Source organism: Fistularia commersonii, chromosome 17, assembly GCF_037954325.1.
Source record: "Fistularia commersonii isolate RoL2024-O1a breed Wild chromosome 17, RoL_Fcom_v1.0, whole genome shotgun sequence".
In the NCBI taxonomy this organism is placed as follows: domain Eukaryota; kingdom Metazoa; phylum Chordata; class Actinopteri; order Syngnathiformes; family Fistulariidae; genus Fistularia; species Fistularia commersonii.
This window is the reverse complement of record NC_141300.1, coordinates 2,295,265-2,315,747: the sequence shown is the minus strand read 5'-3', so window position 1 is coordinate 2,315,747 and position 20,483 is coordinate 2,295,265. Positions and strand designations below refer to the sequence as shown.

The following is a 20,483-nucleotide window of genomic DNA, read 5'->3' as shown; positions in this document are numbered from 1 at the left end:
GAGGGAAACTCTGGTATTGTATGAGGAAATCTGTAGTGGCAGAGAACTATGTTAGACTGGGGCAGGACATGTATGCCCGCTGTGAACGTGTAGTCAGAGGTAGAGCGCATGCTTGACATGTATGAGGTACCGCGTTCAGTCTCCGGCATCTACACTGCTTTGGTTAAAAGAGTCTGGCACAATGTTAATGTAATGCTGTTATGACAGTGGTGCAGTGTCCTGTTGGGGTAACAGGGTAACAGAGATGTTCAAGGTGGAGGTGGGAGTCCATCAGGGATGTTTACAGTGTTGATGTTGTTTACAGTGGTGATGGACAGGCTGACAGATGAGGTTAGACCATGGACCATGATGTTTGCAGATGACATTGTGATCTGAGGTGAGATCAGGCATTGAGTCTATCAGAGGAACAGCACATGTTAGATGTTTTGGAGAGAGGAAGCCAGACTGAGATGGTTCGGTCATGTACAGAAGAGGGATAGTGAATATATTGGTAGACGGATGCTGGGATTGGAGCTGCCAGGCAGGAGCTCTGGAGATAGACCAAAGGGATTTATGGATGTAGTGAGAGAAGATATGAAGGTAGTTGGTGTGAGAGAGGATGATACGGAGAATAGGGTTAGATGGACATGGTTGAGTCGCTGTGGCGACCTCTGGAGAGAAGAGCCGAAAGGAGAAGATTCGGGCTCCCTCCCTTGTCATTCTTACGTATTTTCTGTGGCTGCACTTTAAATAAGCACGACCTTTGACCTTTCCAGGGTGACCCAGGACACCCCCCTTCCTCCCCATTGATTTAAAATAAAATAATACCATGTGTGTTTAGCCAACAGGACTGGATCCCGTCAACAGTGACCAAAGTACCCGCCCTCCCGTTTATCTACGGTGTTTCCCCGAGGGACGGCTCCTCTACGTCGTCGAGGCCCACCCTCCTCAGCGACTCGCTGTACTTCTTTTTCCCCAGGGCCAGGATGTTCTCGATCTCCTCTGCGAGGTCCTGCCGGTCACTCTCTCTCATGGCTGCCACCAGGCTGGCAACGGCGCCGGGCCCTTTCCTCGTCTGCCGCCGGGCCCAGTGGAAGAGCATGTCCAGCACCATCGCTTTCAGGTTGTCCCTGCCAAAGGAGGGCAGAGGACATTCTTTAATATATATGAAAGCAAGAACTGGGGCTGAGGGGGGTGGGCTTCTTCATCTTGTTCTTCTTCACGCCGCCTCCTCAGATCTGCATGCAAGCACGTAACGCCTGTTTCCTCCAGGATGCATCGTGACAGCATGAGGAGCTGGTGGGGGAAGATGAGCATCAGCCTGTGCGTAATCTCCTGCAGTGTCCCAGATGGCTTAGTGATGTCTGACAGCGCAGATTAAAAACAAACAATCGCAATTCTGTCGTGTTCCCAGTGGAAAACGGCGGTTAACCCCCCCCTCGCCAAAAAGGGGTGGGGGGGTTACGTAACAGAGTAAGAAAAATGATGGGATAGGGTGCACGGAATCGCCTCATAGGGAGATAAAGGAGGTTGGACGGTGATGTCGCCAAAGGCGTGCTGAGCTCAAAGACGCCTTGGGTGAAAAACGAAAAAGGGGTAGCAGGAGGAGCTGAGCAGACCGGGAACGACGGCATGCGTCCACCCCAAGTCTGACCGATGAAACCATCTTTTAGGAATATGGGAGAGAGGCGGGGCTTAATCTGGACAGGTCACCTGTCAATCACAGACATCCAACCGCTGTCCTACTGAAAGGTTAGCGGCTTCAACGAACCCGATGACGGTTTTTTTTTTTTGACTGTGGGGGGAAGACGGAGATCCCGGAGAACATGGGGAGAACGCCATCTGAACACAATCTGGAACCTCCTAGCCGAGAGGCCCCCTCAGATGTAGGCTCTCTATTCAACATCCATCCGGTAATAATGATTCTGCTGGAGAGGAAGGCGTTTCAACCTGCGTGGAAACCAATCATCTGACCTCCTTGGAGGACATTCCTGAGAGAAACCTGCTGATGAATGTCAGGAGAAGGAACAAGATCTCCGGTTTAAGAAGGCTGCTCCAGTCTTTGCACGTCTGCAATCCAAGTTCAAAAGAAACACGGATCGGCGGGGGGAGGATGGAAGGCCGCCGCGCTATCGAGCGGGTGTGTGTGTGTGCCATGTTTGACGGCATTAAACCTGCAGTAAGTGGGCTACAGCAGCACGTTAAGCTGGCGTGATCCCGTGTCAGCACTTGGGCGCCTTAAGGAACACCCCCAGGAGACGGCGGCGCCCGGCCTCCTCCTGGAGCTCCAGCCAGGGCTCAAAATAAAGGAAATCCAGGAAGTAGCCTCATCCAGGGGAACCATTTTAGTTGTGCATTCCCACAGGCGGGGAGGGTCCACGCTAGGATGCGCGGTGACATGCACCTTTAGCGCCATACTCCAAAATAAACCATCAAAGAAGAAGAGGAGGAGGAGGAGGAGGAGGACCACATGGACAAGATGGAAGCGGAAGCTGTCAGAGTGCTCATGGAATAACCCTGGTGTGTTTTTATCTTCAACCTGCACTGCTTCGCCGTGGGAAGAACCGCCGTGAGCTGACTCCGCGCTTATTCTGGCCAAAATGTCGATGTTCCTCTGCGAGTCCTGGAAGCCCCTCTGAGGAGCAGCAGGCCAGAAGAAAACATCTGACCATAAAAACCATAAAAAGGCCCTGCCTCGGAGCAGGTGATAAAAGGGTTCTTGGAGCTGGAGGTCCACAGCTTCTGGGTCCTCTGCAGGACCAGAACTTCAGACTCAGGTTGAGGGATTCATAATAAAGTATAAATCATTATGATTTTGATGCATAAAAGCAGCAGTTTGCAGACTGTGTGTTTTTTTTGTCCCCACCTGTGCTTGAACCGGATTCCTTCCAGCTCCTCGAAGCTGATCCCCAGGTTGATGCCGACGCATTGCCAGTCCTTCCCCACGCGCAGCGCGATGGACTGCAGGTTGGCCTCGGTCAGGTAGCCGCTCTCCGGGTCGCCCAGGTTCAGCGGCCGACACTCCTCCATCACATACCGGTTCTCCGCGTCCAGAGCCTGCAAGAGGGCCGTTCCATAAACGTCGGGTTCTTGCGGATGCTCGCAGTAAAGACAGAAATCTGCCTGTCAACTGACAGGAACTCTCAGCGGGAGCGTGGCGAGCCATTGGCTGTTGTATCCCTTCCTCTGTCTGGCCGCCGCCTCTGGCAAATCCTCAGGAACCTCCCCTCGGTAGAAGGACACCTGGACGAGAAGACAGTTGGTATTTCAAAACACGGCGGAACCTGGATTTAAGAGTTTCCTGAGATCTGAGCCGTCGCTCGGTGGATGTTTAGCTTTGTGGTTGGAGTCGAGATCTGAGTTAGGCGCAAAGGAAACGAGCATTTGACAGCAATATGGCTGGCGCTATCGGCTAATCAAGATAGTGGGATGCGCTGCCGCCGCAGCTCGGTAGCCCGTGGAACATCACGGAAAAACACAAGCAAGGTGTGCGAATGGTGGACTCGTCCATGAAGAGATGGAGAAGTTGTGATGGTCAGCGTCATCTGGGAGAAGGCAGGAGGCGTTTAATGGGAATTTGGAACGGCGGACAGCAGGAACGTGGACGGACGAGGCGTCGGAGGAGCCGTCGTTCAAAGCCGGTCGAGGACGGTTTGATGGTTTTAAAAAGAGGAATGGCTTCACTCTGTCCATAAATGGAGTTGAGACATAAAGTCTAGCAAAGTTACATTTAGCATAGCGTTGTTGCATTAAGTGTGAGCCAGCAACTTGAGGACAGAGCAACAGATGAAAAACTCCCAACCGCCTCCGTCAAGGTAAATACACTTCACAAAACCACTATTTCTTTACATTCACTTTTATTTTTTTTTCATACATTAGCTGTTATTCATAAAGTACATTTCTCTGTTTGAAAATCACAAAAACATGGGGTGGGGATGCATTCATAACATTTCAATTCATTTCAAACAGGGACATGTAATTGACTTACAGAGAAGTTACGAGCTCGGTCAGAGTTAAGGTATGACTATTATTATCTATATTCTTATTATTTGCTGTGTGGCTTACCTGTCCTCTGACGGGGGTCCTCAGGCCCTGGGATGGAGACACGTAAACCTCCTTCAGGTTTGTCATGTTGGAGTAAAAAACAAAGCTCAGCTTGCCAGCGATGCAGTCCGGCCTGTCTGATGGAGGAAGAGTGTGAGACAGTGTTGCATGTGTGAAAGGAACAGCATGGAGGGCCAGTGCAGACCTGCGCTGATGTCCAGGCCTTGCTCGAAGCGGGCGAAGAACTTCTCCCCTTCCAGGAGGTCGCAGATGTCCGACGGCTGGGGTCCGTCGTACTGCACCAGCAGAGACTCCCTCCGGCCCTCCACCTGGACACAAACTCCGCCAAATCACACGGCGTCCTAAGCATCAGAAGGGAGGAGTGATAAAGGCGCTAACCTTGTTAGCAGGTAAACACTGCAGCAGCACCTGCACCGGGTCCCTTTTCAGCTGCAGGGCGATGAAGCGGACACGGAACTGCTTCAGCTTTTGGTAGACCTTCCTGACCACGTCGCCGATGCGCTGCTGGGTGGTGTACCACAGCCAGTACCTGCCGGGAGGGGCGGAGCGGTCAGGCGGCGCGTTCTGACCCACAGGAGTGGCGCTATCGTGGCGGCAGCGGGCGGGCGGATCATACCAGGAGAAGTGCGAGACGTGGAAAATCACATATGAGTGCATGACTTGGAGGGACACCTCTGAGGTAATGTCCGTCCAAGAAGTGGCGGCGGGGTCTCCATGCATCAGGTGCAGGCGCGCGCTGTCCACGGTGTGGCCTGCACACAAGTTCAGGTCAGCTAGCGGCCTCCCCTGCCGGACGCGCAGGTAAAAAGCTGCACCGCACCTGTCACGCCGGGCGGCAGGGGGACCTGGACTTTGACGGGCTCCAGGAAAGGTGAGCTGGAGGTCTGTGAAAGACAGAGGAGGGGGCCGAAACTGGAGCCGGGGTCAGCTAACAGCCGCTGCACCTCTGACGCCCATTGGAGCACCTGCGGACGGAAGGCGGAGGACGTCAATACTAGCTACGCCGCGCCGGCAGAGCACGCGCCACCAGGCGCCCACCTGTAAGGTCACGTTGCGGTTCTCATTGGTGGCACCCGGCGGGAAGCAGAGCTTGATCCTGGAGTCGGCGCTCGACACCAACAGGGCTCCTGCCGGCGTGACGGAGCAGGAGTCCTGCGCCGGACGAGACACCACCATGAACCAGGAGAACTGGCTCACCGAGCAGCAGGCCAGCTGTGGAAACACACAGAGAGAATCTAGATTGGGTTCTCAAAGTTTATGTTTTCTTAAAAGCAGCATGGGAACATTCCCGGCTCTTGGTGTGTATTAACTGTTACATCAGCAGAGAGCGTTGCATTTCAAGACGTAAAAATGTAATTCTGAAAAGAGGAGACGTATGCACGCGCACACACACACACACACACACACACAGAGCAGCTGGTGCTTTCTCATTATAGGTGTTTTTTATTGACACCTTGCGACCCTGAACAATAAAAATCCTGCGTATGTGTTACACTTTGCACAAAAATTTTCTTCGTCATGCTGTCGCCTCAGTTTTCCTTTGGGGAACTGAGAAATTCTACCGCAACTAGCTGGGCTGAGAGGACTAAGAAGAAGGCAAACATGCATCAGCTATCAAAAATCATTCCTTAACCTGGACCAACTTTCTGTCAATCACAGAGCCACGTACTGACACATCCAACCGTTCACCCTCTCATTCACACCTGCAGATAACTTCAAGGTCTTCAATCACCCCTGTGACTATTTTCAGCCTTCGGAGAAAACCCATACAGAAAGAACCCATGCAGCTTTTGCAGTAGGAGCGGTGACGGGGTAGTTTACCCTGGCGGGGCGTCCTCCAGGGTGGCTGCTGTGGCTCTCGCTCCCCCTCCTCAGGACGGTGGCCAGCGTGCTCCCCGCCTGTCCGTCAAACCTTCGCACCACCACCTCTCGTCTCCTGGGCTTATGGTACGGCAGGCACACCTCCACCGGCTGCCGGGAGAGGAGCGACGTGAGCGTCGGAATCGAGAGATTCCGCGGCGAACTGCGGTGAAGACCACGCACCTTCAAGAACGTGAATTTGTGGGGGCAGAGCTCCAGCGGCCAGCTGAGCAGGATGTCGTGCTCCTCCAGGGGCACCAAACTCCTCCTGGGCCTCCTCCTGGCCCATTCCAGGTTCATGATCGCCGCCACGCAGCCGGGGGGGAACCGCAGCTCGGCGCCACATGGGAGAAACACGTTGCAGCCCGCCGGTGACACCATGAACCTGAGAAGGACACCTTCGGGTTTCTCCACGCGTCAGAAAGAGTCGGCGGAGACGGCGGGTCTGGTCCTACCTGTGCTGGTTGAACCCCAGGTGCAACTCCGAGACAACTTCTACTGGATCTGGACGCAAAAACAAGAGCGATGTGACCCATATGGAAGAACGGGAGTAATATTCATTCATTCATAAACGATACCGCTAATCCCGCACTGAGGTTCAGAGCCTGTCATTGGTTGAGACGTAAAGTTCATCCTGGACCGGCCAATCACGAGGACACATACAGACATTTAACCAGACACTCATCATCGAGACATGAAACAAACATTCACCCTCTCACCCACACAGATATACAACATTTCCCTCATTATGGAGACGCAAACATTCAGATTATTTCGACATATAAGCATTCACATGTCAGTGGGAGCACGCTGGCTCACGCTGCGATTGTTCTTCACGTATTGCAGGTAAAAAGTACAGTGGTAATATGCTTGTGAAAAAAAAACAGTCAAGAAGAGAAAGTCAAGTGTGCCCAGTCTTCTATTTTTTACAAAAAAGGAAGATCACACACACACACACACAGACACACACACACACACACACACATGTTAAAAAACTTCCCAAAACTAGAAGTGGTAAATAATGGAAGACAGATGTCGGATCTAAATAATTTGGCTCAAACAACGGGACAGAAAACAACACGCTTGTTTCAAACAGAGCATATATGCATATATACAGAAGGCGGAAAATAAAAAGGACTTTTACACCAAAGTCGGAGAGATGTTTGTCCATAAGGTTAGTAGAGGTAAGATCACACATACACTGCTGTACAGTCCATAACAAAACATAAATTTAATATTCTACTTTGGCCAAATATGTACCTTACCTATGTGTGTGTAAAGAATGCTGACAAGGAATAGAAAACATAACCAGTAGACAATATGCAAGCAGCTAGTCGGTGAGAGGTGAATTTATGCTACTGTTAAATTAAGTTACAGTGGACCCTCCCTTTTCGCGGGAGTTACGTTCCACGACCCCCCGCAAAGTAGAGACGTGATCATTTTGATGATATTCACAGATATATGAACCCTCAACAAACCTCACTCATCCCTTTACAAACCTCCCGCAAACTGTTATCAACCCACCATCAACTGTATTACGCTACCCACACTATAACACAGTACACTAAATAATTTTGGATAATTGTAATGTACAATAAACTTTGAATTTAATACAAAATGTACAGTAAATGAATAAATTAAAAATCATATTAAATGTAACGTAAATAGAAATTATTTCTGGGAAGAAATCAAATTCTATATTTTTAAGAAATCATTTTATGCGGTACTCACCATTGAAAATACTTTGCCGCACTGAAACTTAAATGATGATGAATTTGCTCTTCCTACTGTTTGCTTCATCTTTCTTAATGTAACGCACCATAGATTCATTCATGCAGTCACGGCGGAAAACTTCAGCAAAATGTCTGCCTTCCTTTCACATATCAAGAAGTTTTATCTTTTCAGGAATAGTCAGCATCTTCCTTCTATGCTCGGGGTCTATATTAGACTTTTGGGTAGCCGCTGGGCGGTGAGGAGGCAATCGTAGAGCGTGGGGTATTTATACTTAGTCATTTTTATTATGTATAAGCTCTCGCATGGGTACAATGGTAGGAGCGAGGGTTCGCCATGCTGGGTGTCTTTAAGGAGATCCTGTACTTTAAAATTAATTTTAGTTCAATTTTACAATATTTTTTACCGATAATTTCTCGGGCTAACACAAACAACTAAAGCACAGCGAAACAAAACCTAGTGAATGATAAATCGCAAGACCCGAATTACAAAAAAAATCTGCAAAGTAGTCCCCAGCCTCCTCACCACACATCACTTGTGACAGGAAAATGATTCACACACTCCGCTCGTCTTCTCCGTCACTCGTTTGACTTGCTCACCGACACTCCTCTCTTCCTTCCAGACGAACCTTTTCCCGTTTGGGCCGCAGAATCGCAACACTTCTGACACCGTGTCGAGTTTGAAGTGGATATTTTTGTCTATTGTTTCCGAGGTTTGACCGATACTTGTTTCGGGCCCCTGGTGCAGCTCCCCGCCCCAAGCTGTCACTCACCAGTTGTCGCAGGAAGAGGAGGAGGGGGGGGGCTCGCAGGCATCCCAAGAGGATTGTCGCGCACGTCCATCTCCAGCAGAGGCAGGCACTGAAGGCACTGTGGGATTGCGCGGAGGTCGTTGCTGTGGATGAAGAGCTCCCTGAGGGAGGAGAGGGCGCCTGCCAGACAAACATGAGTCTTGTTTCAAGATAAAAAAAAAAAAAAAAAAAAAAAAAAACGGGCGCTGCTTTTCGTACGGCGCCTCATCGCCCTTACCCATCGTCTCCGGGAGCTCCTGCAGCTTGTTGTTGGACAGGTTCAGCTTTGCCAGCGATGTCAGACAGCCCACTTCGTCAGGCAGCCGTAGGAGGTGGTTGAACGAGACATCCAGCGTCCGCAGGGCTTTCAGCTCGCCCACACCCGGGGGGAGGGCGACCAGCGCGTTCCCCAGGAGGGAGAGGTGGGTGAGGGCGGAGAGACGGCCCACGTCGGCGGGCAGAGAAGGCAGACGGTTGTAGCAGAGGAGCAGGGTGGACAGTGCCGGGAGGCAGAGCAGGCAGGGCGGCAGCTGCGAAAGCTTGTTGAAGGAGAGGTCTACGTGCACCAGCCGGGACAGCGAGGACAGAGACGGGGGCAGAGCGGTGAGGAGGCCGGGCAGGGGGTCACCGCTCGAGTCGTGGAAGCAGTGTCCTTGAATGAGAGGAGAAAAGAGGTCATTTCACGTTACTCTGTATAATAAAAATCATATCAAATCATAAGGTGAGCGGCGGAGGTCACGGTGGGACCAGCATCGGACCGGATACCTCGGATAGCCAGTGAGCGGAGCTCCGTCAGATGTGGGAGGACATCCAAGGCGCTGTCCAATCCAGGTTGGTCCTCGGACCCGAGTCTCAGGGAGCGGAGGGCCCTCAGCTGCCCCGGAAAGGACCCCCACAGCGGGGCCAGCGCGGCCGACCCTCCCTGGTACACGTCCAGGACTAACCTGGTGTCAACCAGCAGTGCCGAGGCGTCCACGTTGGGAGGCAGGGGGGGGGTCAGGCACAGGTCCGGGGAGAAGGAGGAGGAGGAGGAGGAGGAGGAGGAGGAGGAGGAGGAGGAGGCGGAGGCGGAGGAGGAGGAGTAGACGGAGGAGGCGGGGATGACAAGGCTGCGGTAGCAGGAGGTAGGCGGGCTCGAGCTGGGGGTCATCACTGACCCAACTCCACCTACATACAGCCCATCATCCACTTCCAGGGCTCCTGTGAGTGGGGCCACGGGACACCCCGTCCCTACACCTGGTAGGGCCGGCGGGATCTCCTCTCCCTCCTCCTGCCGGTTGTCCATCCACAACCTCCGGTCCATCTTCAGGCAGTCGAGCCGACAGGTAGAGGTGCTCGACTCCCGTTACGTCACTTCCGGCTGACAGACAACATTGCTAAAGGTAGCATTAGCTAGTCCGGCAGACGCTGTGGCGTTAACGTAAACGCTTATAACTCACACGCGTTATTTACTCACATGTAAATTGAGTTAAATAAATGTTATACAAAGGCCAAGAACCTGATCTTGCGGGCTGCTGCTGGCGGCGGAAGAAGCAAATCTCCACAGGTTTGGGTTTTTCTTGTTTTGTTTTTCACATGTCCACAATTTCGGGTGTTTCCTCCACTTCCTGGATTCCGTCCTTCGATTTAAGTCAAGCGCGTCGGAATACGGTCGTACATTTGTTTTAATGTACTGCGAATGCCGGCGCAGGGATGTTAGCGTTCGCCTTGGGTTAAAATAATGGCTAGCTCCGCCTCGCTTGACGGCCCTGGACTTAACATCGAGCGTTCCTGTTTCAAGAGCCGCCAAAATGTCTCCTCCGAGGCGGGGCCTGCAGGGTAAGATACGGTAACTTACCACTAGGTGGCGCTGTTGGTTCTCCTAAAACGCTTCAGTCTTTTTATTTGCTTTTCTTTTTTTTTCTTTTCTTTCATGCATTATTATTATTATTTTATTATTTTATTATTAATATCATTATTATTATTATTTAAATTATTCATTATTATTTCTCAGGAGACTCATGACTTTCAACATCTGCAGAGCCATGCTGCAGATGTTTTATCACATGGTGGTGTGCAGCATCATCTTTAACATTGGAGTGTGCTGGGGTGGTAGACTGAAGGCAGCCGACGCTGACAGACTAAATAAGCTCATCAGGAAGGTTGGCTCCATCCTTGGTGTTGAATTGGACTCATTAGTGAACGTGTCTGAGAGGTGGATGCTGAAGAAGCTGCTCGTTATAAAGGGACAACACCTCTCACCCCTTGCTTGCTGTACTGAGGTCCTACCAAAGCAACTTGAGGAACACCAGAAAATGCCACAGAAGGTCCTTCTTACCTGTGGCAATCAAACTTTATAACTCCTCCCCTTTCTGCAAGAAGGAAACCTGACAGCGATAAAATCAATATCATGTTTCAAGTGAATAGGTGTAATGTTGGCTCCTTCCGGCAAAAGAATTTCCTTCAGCATTAATGAAGTTCCATTCTATCTTTGCTCCTCATCCATCATTTAGGGTTGCAGGGATGCAGGACCTTATATCAGCTGCCATTGGTTGAGGACAAAGTGGTGGAAGCTGAAAAGGGAGGTGTGTTGTATGGCCTTTAGGGAGGAGTTGAGGAAGGCCCTGGGTGGTCAGGGAGAGCTTCCAGATGATTGGACAACTACAGCTAGTGTTATCAGGGAGACAGGTAGGAGAGTACTTGGTGTGTGATCTAGGAGGAAAGTAGACACGGAGACTGGGTGGTGGAATGAGGAAGTCCAGGAGTAAAAACAGAGAAAGTGGTTAGCAAAGAAGTGGGACACTGAGAGGACTGAAGAGAACAGGCAGGAGTGCAGGGAAATACAACGTAAGGTAAAGATAGAGGCAAAACAAAGGGTGTACAAATACTTGTATGCTCGGTCGGACAGTAAGGAGGGAGAGAATGATCTATACAGGATGGCGAAACCGAGAGATAAAGATGGAAAGGCTGTACAAAAGGTCCGGGTGATTAAAGATCGAGAGGGAAATGTATTGACAGATGCTAGAAGAGTGATGGGAAGATGGACAGAGTACTTTGAAGAGCTGATGAATGTGGAAAATGAAAGAGAGGCAAGGGTAGAAGAGGTGACTATTGTAGACCACAAAGTTGCAAAAATTAGTAAAAGTGAAGTGAGGAAGGCATTGAAGAGGATGAAGAGTGGAAAGGCACTTGGTACTGATGATATACCTGTGGAGGTGTGAAAGTGTCTAGGTGAGGCAGTGGTAGGGTTTCTGACTAAATTATTCAACAGGATCTTAGAGAGTGAGAAGATGCCTGATGAATGGAGACGAAATGTGATGGTGCCCATTTTTAAGAATAAGGGGGGTATGCAGAATTGTGGCAACTATAGAGGGATAAAGTTGATGAGCCATACAATGAAGTTATGGGAAAGAGTAGTGGAAACTAGACTGAGAGCAAAAGTCAGCATTTGTGAACAGCAGTATGGCTTCATGCCTAGAAAGAGTACTACAGATGCGGTGTTTGCTTTGAGAATGCTAATAGAGAAGTACAGAGAAGGCCAGAGGGAGCTGCATTATGTTTTTGTAAACCTAGAAAAAACATATGACAGGGTGCCTGGAAGGGAACTCTGGTATTTTATGAGGAAATCTGGAGTGGCAGAGAAGTATGTTAGACTGGTCCAGGACATGTATGCTAGCCGTGAGATGGTGGTGAGGTGTGCTTTAGGGGTAACAGAGAAGTTCTAAGGTGGAGGTGGGACTCCATCAGGGATCAGCTCTGAGCCCCTTCTTGTTTGCAGTGGTGATGGACAGACTTGACAGATGAGTTTAGATCAGAATCTCCATGGACCATGATGTTTGTAGATGACATTGCAATCTGCAGTGAGAGCAGAGAACAGGTTGAGGAAAACAGGTGGAGGTATGCGCTGGAAAGGAGAGGAAAGAAAGTTAGTCGCAGCAAGACAGAGTATATGTGTGTGAGTGAGAGGAACTCGGATGGAACGGTGAGGCTACAGGGAGTGGAGATCAAGAAGTTGGAGGAATTCAGGTACTTGGGGTCAACAGTCCAGAGCAACAGCATGTGGAAAGGAGGTGAAGAGACGGATTTAAGCAGGTTGGAATGGGTGGAGAAAAGTGTCAGGGGTACGAAGAGATAGAATCAGCCAGAATCAGCCAGCCACCTATCAGCCAGAATGAAAGGAAAAGGTGTGCAAGACAGTGGTGAGACCAGCGATGCTGTATGGACTAGAAACAGTTACAATGACCAAAAGACAGGAGGCAGAGCTAGAGGTCGCAGAGATGAAGATTCTAAGATTCTCTTTGGGAGTGACCAGGATGGATAGGATCAGGAATGAGTTTATCAGAGGAACAAAACTTGTTTTATGTTCTGGAGAGAAGGTAAGAGAAGCCAGACTGAGATGGTTCGGTCATGTACAGAGGAGGAGTAGTGAATGTATAGCAAAGCAACAGTTAACAGGAAAACCAAATCATGAAAACAACAGCAGCAACAAGTATTCAGAACACTAATGTGTGCCAGTATGATATCAACATTGCCCAATGATAAGTTTTTGTTTTAGCTGTGAATGTCCCCTCAAGTACAACACTGTCAGTTTTCAACATAAATCACAGCTGTTTCACAGTAACTCAAAATCCCCCAGGGGTCAGGCTCGCTATCTGGAAACAAATTTGGGGGATATCCACTGGGGAGAGCCCCAGGCACAGGAAAATATGCCATTTCACACTATTACTTGGGAAAAGACTCTCCTGGAAGTGATTTCAAAAAGGAAGCTATTGACAGGCCAGGAGTGCTTTCCTATTGTCCTATTGTCCTATTGTCCTATTGTGCATTGTGTGCACTTTTTGCCCTTAATGCGTGATGAATATTAACTGAATCATAAATATCTGCTTTTGATGGTTGCATGTCTGTATATGCCCTTTGATTGAATGGCAACAGCTCCAAGGGGCATCCTGCCTCTCCTCCAATGACACCTGACTGCCTACCCTGAGTGCAAGATAAGAGGAATAGATCATGAATGGATGAATGAATGATAAAGAATAGAAAAGGGGGAAGAATATGAAAAAAAAACAATAAATGACCTCTGAGGTTTGGTGTAATCTATAAGCTTATTTTTGAAACTTCCTGTTCAGCCGGAAGTTTGTTTTGAAAGGATGAGAATGTGTATCAAACACGGGCACTTGACAATAAACAGAGCAAAATGTCAACGGTAAAACGGGGGGAAAAAACTGTATTTAAAGACAGCTGGGGCGAGCAAGACACAACATCAGCATCAAATGACAACGGGAAAAGGGTACGTGTATTTCAAGTATACATTTAAAACGGTCAAATTATGTTTTCGGTCACACTAATGTGTTGAGTAGAGGTCTTGGAAGAATCCCAAACTAATCTGCTTAAATTCATTTTCGGGTTAGCTCTTACGGTGATTCATGACCTGCCACCGGCCGCTGAACAAATCATTCATCAGATTCTAAAGGCACGAACTGCATAGGTTTTCCCCGTCACATGGAAAGAAAGAAGCAAAATAAAATTTAAAAAACGATGCTGAATCAAACGTCCAGTTTTTTGACGCCTAACCCGATTGTCCGCTGGGTTGCTTCGCCCGCCCTCCAGTGTCGCGGGCACCAATTGGTTCCCTGGCTAGCAATATTCGCCTCTGATTGGTCAGAGTGCCATTTCCCCACCCTTGTCGATCGTGATTGGCCAGAGGAGCTCAAAAGCCCGCCCTCTTTCGAGTCCTCATGACGTTCGCAGCCACAACAACAACAACGCCACTGCCCGTCACAGCGCCCAGAGCCGACCTCCTGCTCGAGCACTCCCCAATTTATTTACTTTTAATTCAGTTCAGTGATGTGAGTTTAGCGATTTTAACTGCAGCACCTGGTGAGAAACTCGTGATATAATCATCAGCCCGCCGGCATGTAAACGGCATCTGCAAAAAGCCGCCGTTTTGTTTCGTTCCCGCATCCTTCGAACTTCCATCGACCCGGACCAGAACCCAGAACCCGGACCCGGACAGGGACCGCCGGCATGTTCCCGCTCGACTCGCCGTGGAACATCTCGTTCGCGGGCTGCGGCTTTCTGGGCATCTACCACGTCGGCGTGGCGAGCTGCCTGCTGGAGCGGGCCCCCTTCCTGGTGCATCATGCCGGCCACATCTACGGCGCATCTGCGGGGGCGCTCACCGCCACCGCCCTGGTCACCGGAGTGTGTCTGGGTACGACCTCCACACACGTCTGCTTCAACTATTTCTATAAATATGTTTTTTTTTCCTCATTACTAGAAGTTATGTAAGAGCATGAGAATAAATTCCACAGCCAGCTGCAGAAGACAAAGCCACAGTTTAAAACAATTAAATAATGGGATGATGTGCACTCTTGCTGTGTATTTCATAATTACCACACTGTGATTTGACGTGCAGATATGCTAATGAACACAAATCATCTCTCCCCGTCAGATAATTACTGAAAGTCTCGTCGGCTTCACCGTCGCTGAATTGATTTTTAAATGCATCTCAGTTGCTGCGACAGTCACGACAGGTGGTCTGACTAATGAGTCATTATTTTGGCGTTTGCTGTGACCACAGGGGAGGCTGGTGCCAATATCATCGACGTGGCCAAGCAGGCGAGGAAGCGCTTCCTGGGCCCCATGCATCCGTCCTTCAACCTGATGAAAATCGTGCGTTTCATGCTGCGGCGCATCCTGCCCGACGACTGCCACCGCCAGGCCAGCGGGAGGCTGGGGATCTCCCTCACCAGGGTGACGGACGGCGAGAACGTCCTGGTGTCCAGCTTCAACAACAAGGAGGAGCTGGTGCAGGTTTGCAGTTGACTCGACGCACGTAAACACAACCACGTGGAACATGGTGTCAATTGTGACGTCGCTGACCTTTTTAACAGGGCGTCCACCGTTTTACATCTTTGGGCTATTATTATCTGTGGAGGTTCTCAGTCTTCCAGGTTATGGTGATTTTGTGTCATGGTAACTGGACTTGAAGTTCAGAACTGAAGAAGCCTCTCAGATGAGGGCTGAAATGTCTTCAGGTGAAGAAATTCATGTCCAGTTGCCACGACAAGAAGATTTTGACAAGAATTAACATTGGACGCGTGGGAAGTCATTAACTCATAGGGTTAATTTCTCACATATATAAAAATGTGTTTTTTGCAGGGTTCATCCAACAGTAATGACATTGTTGTAAACATCAGCATATGCAATGGCAATGTTATAAATATCAGTGCATAGCAATAGGAATGCAATAACTCCGTCTCTTGCTGCTTGTCCACCAGGCGTGCGTCTGCAGCGCCTACATCCCGGTGTACTGTGGCCTCATTCCTCCAACACTACATGGAGTTGTGAGTAGACGCTTTTTTTCTTTACACAGAGAAAGAAATTCCCGCCGTAAATCACGCACAGGGGCGGCATGCTCAAGCAAGGTGCTTTTATTTCCTGCCATTGTGGTTTTTGTTATTGTCACTTTTGGCACCAAGCGTGTTTGTAGGAGCCGCGCAGGAACGCTCGCTCCCCAACTCAAGGAACGTGCACAAACAATAACTGGGAATTCCTGCGGCGCCGCTGTTCTCCGGACGTGGCTCACTGGAAAAGCGTGGGGGCAAAGTTGAACTTCCTCACTGTTCTCTGTGGATCACGCTTCCAGCGCAGAGGTTTTCTATGAAATCTCATTGAGCAACACACCGCCTCCCCTCCCTCGCCGCCGATCTCCAACCCCGCGGCCTTTGCTACAATTCAAGTCCCTGGATTTGTGTGTGCTTGGGCAGCGAGGTTGTTCTGTCCAAAAATCACAAAATGATGTCATTCTTGTGGGTCAGATGTTGGCACACACACACTCCATGACCTCCCCCAATAAGTCACAGATGTCCAAAAAAATAACTTGTTATCAGTTTGGACGACATGAGCCAGCGTGACCTGACTCGGTGACGTCACCCCGGTGGCCGCGGGCGGTACTGCACCTAATCATGATTCCTGAAGATACCAATTAGTTATTTCTCTCTGTCTTTCAGCGGTACGTCGACGGGGGCATTTCGGACAATCTGCCCCAGTATGAGCTGAAGAACACCATCACCGTGTCGCCGTTCTCCGGGGAGAGCGACATCTGCCCACGGGACACGTCCACCAACATCCATGAGCTGCGCTTCACCAACACCAGCATCCAGTTCACCCTCCCCAACCTATACAGGGTTTCTAGGGCGCTCTTCCCTCCGGACCCCATGGTAGGTCAACTGATCACACACACACACACATACACATACACACACACACACACACACACATACGATATCCGCAAATGAATCAGCTCAGATGAACCAGGCTGAGCTTCGGCCCTCCTGAGAGATAAATGTGTTGTTTTGCTGTGAGTGTAGGTGATGAAGGCCATGTGTAAACAGGGATATAAAGATGCGCTGCACTTTCTAAACAGGAATGGTAAGATTTTCTACCGCGTGACCCCAACCCCCGTAACCGCTTTAACAGAATCCTCTGCGCCATCAACAAGCCTGATTGATTTATCGTCGGGACATTCGCGCCGCCTCGTGTCAACCTGATACGTTATCGGCTGCATGGCACGTGATCAATAGATGGCTGGTCCCCTGCGGCGGGGGTTGCATGGCTCCCCGCCTTTGTTTGTTTGTTTTAACGGCCTTTCGCAACCACTTAATCAACACCTTCAATCAATCACTGAACTACACACAGGTGGGGTGTGTGTCGATTGAACGCTAAGGAGTTAGCATTCCCCTTGATCATGCCGGCGCCGATGTTTGCCTCCCTATCCCAGGGTTGCTCGATTTTGACGGCCCCCTGAGGGACAGACACCTCCTCCGCCGCGGGGAGGAAGACAGGGGGTTTGTCGTCGGCGTTGACAGCAGCAGTGACGAGGAGGACGAGGAGCTAGACGTGGAGAACGTAGCCGCGCCCGGCTACTGCATCGAGGAGAATATCATCGAGCACCTCCCGCCCGCCCTGCACAAAGGTGTGTGAGGTTCCCTCCTTGTCCAGGTTCTCCGTCGTCCTCCCATGGTCCCAAAACAGTCAGCGAGCTCTTTGAGATCCAGATTACCGGCAGAAAATGAGCAAATGAATGAAGCGACAGGCTGATATGCAAAGTGTGATACATCTGTTTCACCCAGCCTTTCTACTTTCTGTTATTTCATCTATTAATAGACATTAATTTATAATCCCTGACCTGCATCAATAAGATGGCACACACACACATGCGTTTGAGATTTTGTCCAAGATGGCTTCCATGTGAGAAACACACAGTCTGCCGGTTTTGTGTCAGCATTAGTATTAGCATTAGCATGCATCCCGCTCCTCTCTGCAGCTCTGCTGGAGGCCTGCAGGGAGCGGGCCAGCCTGGCGCAGTCGCTTAGCAACCTCCTACCTGTCCGGATGGCTTCAGCCATGATGCTCCCCTACACCCTCCCCCTGGAGTCCGCCGTCTCCATGACCCTGAGGTGCTCCTGGACTTCTCATATTGAAAACGGATGATGATTGGTGACGATGACGCTCCCTCCTTTCCGACCGGCGTCACGCTTGTAGGCTCCTGGAGTGGCTGCCGGACGTGCCGGAGGACGTCGGATGGATCCGGGAGCAGATCTTGAAGATCTTGCAGCGCGCTCTACGCCAGGCCTCCAGAAGCATCTCACAGCACATGTCCGCTCGGTAGGTGACAGCTCCTTACGACAGCTCCACGTGAGAGCAGGTGGAGGAACATTTCTGGAAAGGAGAGGGATGATAAAGATAAAGTCGGACTAAGATGTTTTGGATATAATCAGAGGCGGGAGGGATTGTTAAGATCTGGGTGGAATGATGCTGAGGTTGGAGGACATGTGGAGAAGGACCGGACAGAAGGTTAATGGATGGAGGGGAAGGTAGATGGTGTGAGAGAAAAGGAGAAGGTCAGATAGAGGAAGATGATTATTATCAATATAAATGCCATGATGGTTCTAATCAGGGTCACCAACAGGCTCCTCTTGGTTTCTCCACTTTGCACCCAAGGTTTTCCTGCCACCTGGAGCTGCATCACTACCGGTCGCTACCGTCCCAGTTCAGCTCCAGCAGCCTGCTGTCCTCCTGGGTCAACGGCGGCAACGCCTCGGTCCAGGACGTCTTCACACGTCTGGACCGGTACAAGAGGCGGCTGCTGTGCATCGACATGGACCTGCAGGGGTCCTTCGACGCCACCTCAGATGCACGCTCCCCGGCTGTGAATGCCATCGGCACTTCCTGAAAGCCGCAGAGGATCCTCCTGAACATCCAGGAGAGTCTTCAGACATTATACTTGTATTCTAACATCTACCCCAACCCAACCCTCTACAATTTGCCACTGTGTTTTCTGAACTTTGAAACAAAGATATGCACAAACTCAAACAAACAGGAATCAGTCGTGTCCTGGGGATCGCTGCTTCCAGGACGAATCTTTTAACTTCATCCGTTCGACACGGAGAACCCGGGTGAGAGAACATGGAGAACCACCGAGAGAATCCAGAGAGTAGATCCTGGAGACCCCAAACATCCAGAAAGCATCCAGGGAGGAGGACACGAAGACACCATACAGGGAGAATCAAGGTTGGCGAACATAAGGACTTAATACAGAGTCAAGTCAACATGGAGATCCCAGGCAGGAAAACATGAAGACTCTATACAAGGAGAATCCAGACAGGAGAATATGGGGAAACCAAGGTAGAACATGGAGAACCCAGGCAGGAGAACATGGAGAGAGAGAGAGGGAACCCAGTGGACCACCAGATGATAGGCTGACGTCCCACAGCTGGAAAGTTCTAAATGTTGCACTCAGCTGTGTTCTCTCTGCATGGGTTCTCCAAATGTTCTCCATTTCCACCCACAGAACAAAACCAGTTAGAAGGTCCACTGAAGACTTCATTTCCTCACTCTGATGCACCTTCTGATTCAAATTTGCTGCCTCACTGGATTTAGAGATATTTTACGCAGGCGATCGGCCTTTTCCAGTTAGCATTCTGGTCCTCCTCGTCCTGCGGGAGTGTCTCGGGCCTTTACCTTTATCCGTGCAAACGTGAAAACCTCACGTCAAGTAAGCTCAGTCCAGGAGGGCGACTTTGCTGTTCTCTGCGAGTACCCAGAAAGGCAGAGGAGATCCGATGAATTGCGTTGACAGATCAGGGAACAGTACACATCCCGTGGCCAAACAGCTCCGTGGGGAACGCAGGGCTCGTTGGGAGGCGTCCAGATTGGCCTGGCAAAGAGAATACAGATCTTCCAAGTACTCGAAAAACCAACTGTTAAGAAGAAAATGTGAATGGTGTTTTTTTTTTTTTTTTTATTGTACGGATAAATTACGCTCTTGGAAAAGTGCCTTGGCTTCTTATCAGCGTGCAGTGGTACACTTTGAAAATAAAACGTATATTCTTTAACGCTTCATTGCGCTCAAATCCACTCAACATTCACAAGCAGATCGAATCTGAGCGCTTTTACAATAAAAAAGGTCCCCAAAGCATGCTTACTAACAAACTCATACAATTTTGGTGTGTGCACATGTGCATGTGTGTGTGTGTGTGTGTGTGCGTGCTTTTGTCGGATCAATATCTAAAATCAAAACAAATAAGGATTTCTGGTTTCTATTGGGATGGGATGGTTTCTAATAAACCAAAGTTCTACAGGAAATATATCAATACTGCAGTCTTAAAAATGGACTGCAAACCCCAAAGGCAGTAAAAATTCACTTTATTTTGGAAAAATGTGTTTGTGTTTACGTGCATAGCAAGTAAAAAGCAAATAAGACTTTTTGATTGTTTTTTTTTTTTTTGCACTGTCCCATGTTAAACAGATTTGTTGCGTATATATTTGTTCATAATAAATAAAAAATAATAATGTTAAAAAAAAATAATTAAAAAAGTAAATAAAAAAAAAAAACCACAAACATATCTTTGCCGTAATTACTCTACTAGATACGCACCGCCCCCGCTTCCGGGTCTGAACGGATGACGTCACAATGTGAGAAACCCGCGGCCTTTGCGTGTCGGCGGTCACCGCCGGAATCCGCCCGCCGGGGGTCCTCCGACCAGACGGGTTTGCGGGACGGGGGACGATTTCT

At 49.7% G+C, this 20,483-nt stretch overlaps 2 protein-coding genes across 2 annotated transcripts; one reads left to right on the top strand and one right to left on the bottom strand.

Moving 5' to 3' along the window:
• Nucleotides 1-460: 460 nt before the first annotated feature.
• On the bottom strand, nt 461-10,223 carry pidd1 (p53-induced death domain protein 1). The gene is made up of 15 exons (XM_086163756.1): nt 9,191-10,223; nt 8,664-9,077; nt 8,408-8,566; nt 6,360-6,408; nt 6,088-6,289; nt 5,866-6,015; nt 5,083-5,256; nt 4,865-5,009; nt 4,661-4,796; nt 4,423-4,573; nt 4,229-4,352; nt 4,045-4,160; nt 3,115-3,222; nt 2,846-3,036; nt 461-1,109 (listed from the first exon to the last, which is right to left on the bottom strand). The coding sequence occupies exons 1-15, from the start codon at nt 9,726-9,728 to the stop codon at nt 875-877; spliced, it is 2,892 nt and encodes a 963-aa protein (XP_086019882.1). The 5' UTR covers nt 9,729-10,223; the 3' UTR covers nt 461-874.
• A 4,057-nt stretch (nt 10,224-14,280) lies between these two features.
• Nucleotides 14,281-20,309, top strand: pnpla2 (patatin-like phospholipase domain containing 2). The gene is made up of 9 exons (XM_086163761.1): nt 14,281-14,615; nt 14,985-15,217; nt 15,685-15,750; nt 16,417-16,626; nt 16,777-16,837; nt 17,187-17,381; nt 17,733-17,865; nt 17,951-18,073; nt 18,410-20,309. Exons 1-9 carry the CDS (start codon nt 14,429-14,431, stop codon nt 18,639-18,641), a joined length of 1,440 nt encoding a protein of 479 aa, XP_086019887.1. The 5' UTR covers nt 14,281-14,428; the 3' UTR covers nt 18,642-20,309.
• The last annotated feature ends 174 nt before the right edge of the window (nt 20,310-20,483 follow it).

Coding starts and splice junctions, on each gene's coding strand:
- pidd1 (XM_086163756.1), bottom strand. CDS start 9,728: ATGGACCGGAGGTTGTGGATGGACAACCGGCAGGAGGAGGGAGAGGAG. Junction 4,574..4,660: donor CACGTCTCGCACTTCTCCTG/GTATGATCCGCC, acceptor CCCTCCCGGCAG/GTACTGGCTGTGGTACACCA. Junction 4,353..4,422: donor AGTGTTTACCTGCTAACAAG/GTTAGCGCCTTT, acceptor GTTTGTGTCCAG/GTGGAGGGCCGGAGGGAGTC.
- pnpla2 (XM_086163761.1), top strand. CDS start 14,429: ATGTTCCCGCTCGACTCGCCGTGGAACATCTCGTTCGCGGGCTGCGGC. Junction 14,616..14,984: donor GGTCACCGGAGTGTGTCTGG/GTACGACCTCCA, acceptor CTGTGACCACAG/GGGAGGCTGGTGCCAATATC. Junction 15,751..16,416: donor CTCCAACACTACATGGAGTT/GTGAGTAGACGC, acceptor TCTGTCTTTCAG/CGGTACGTCGACGGGGGCAT.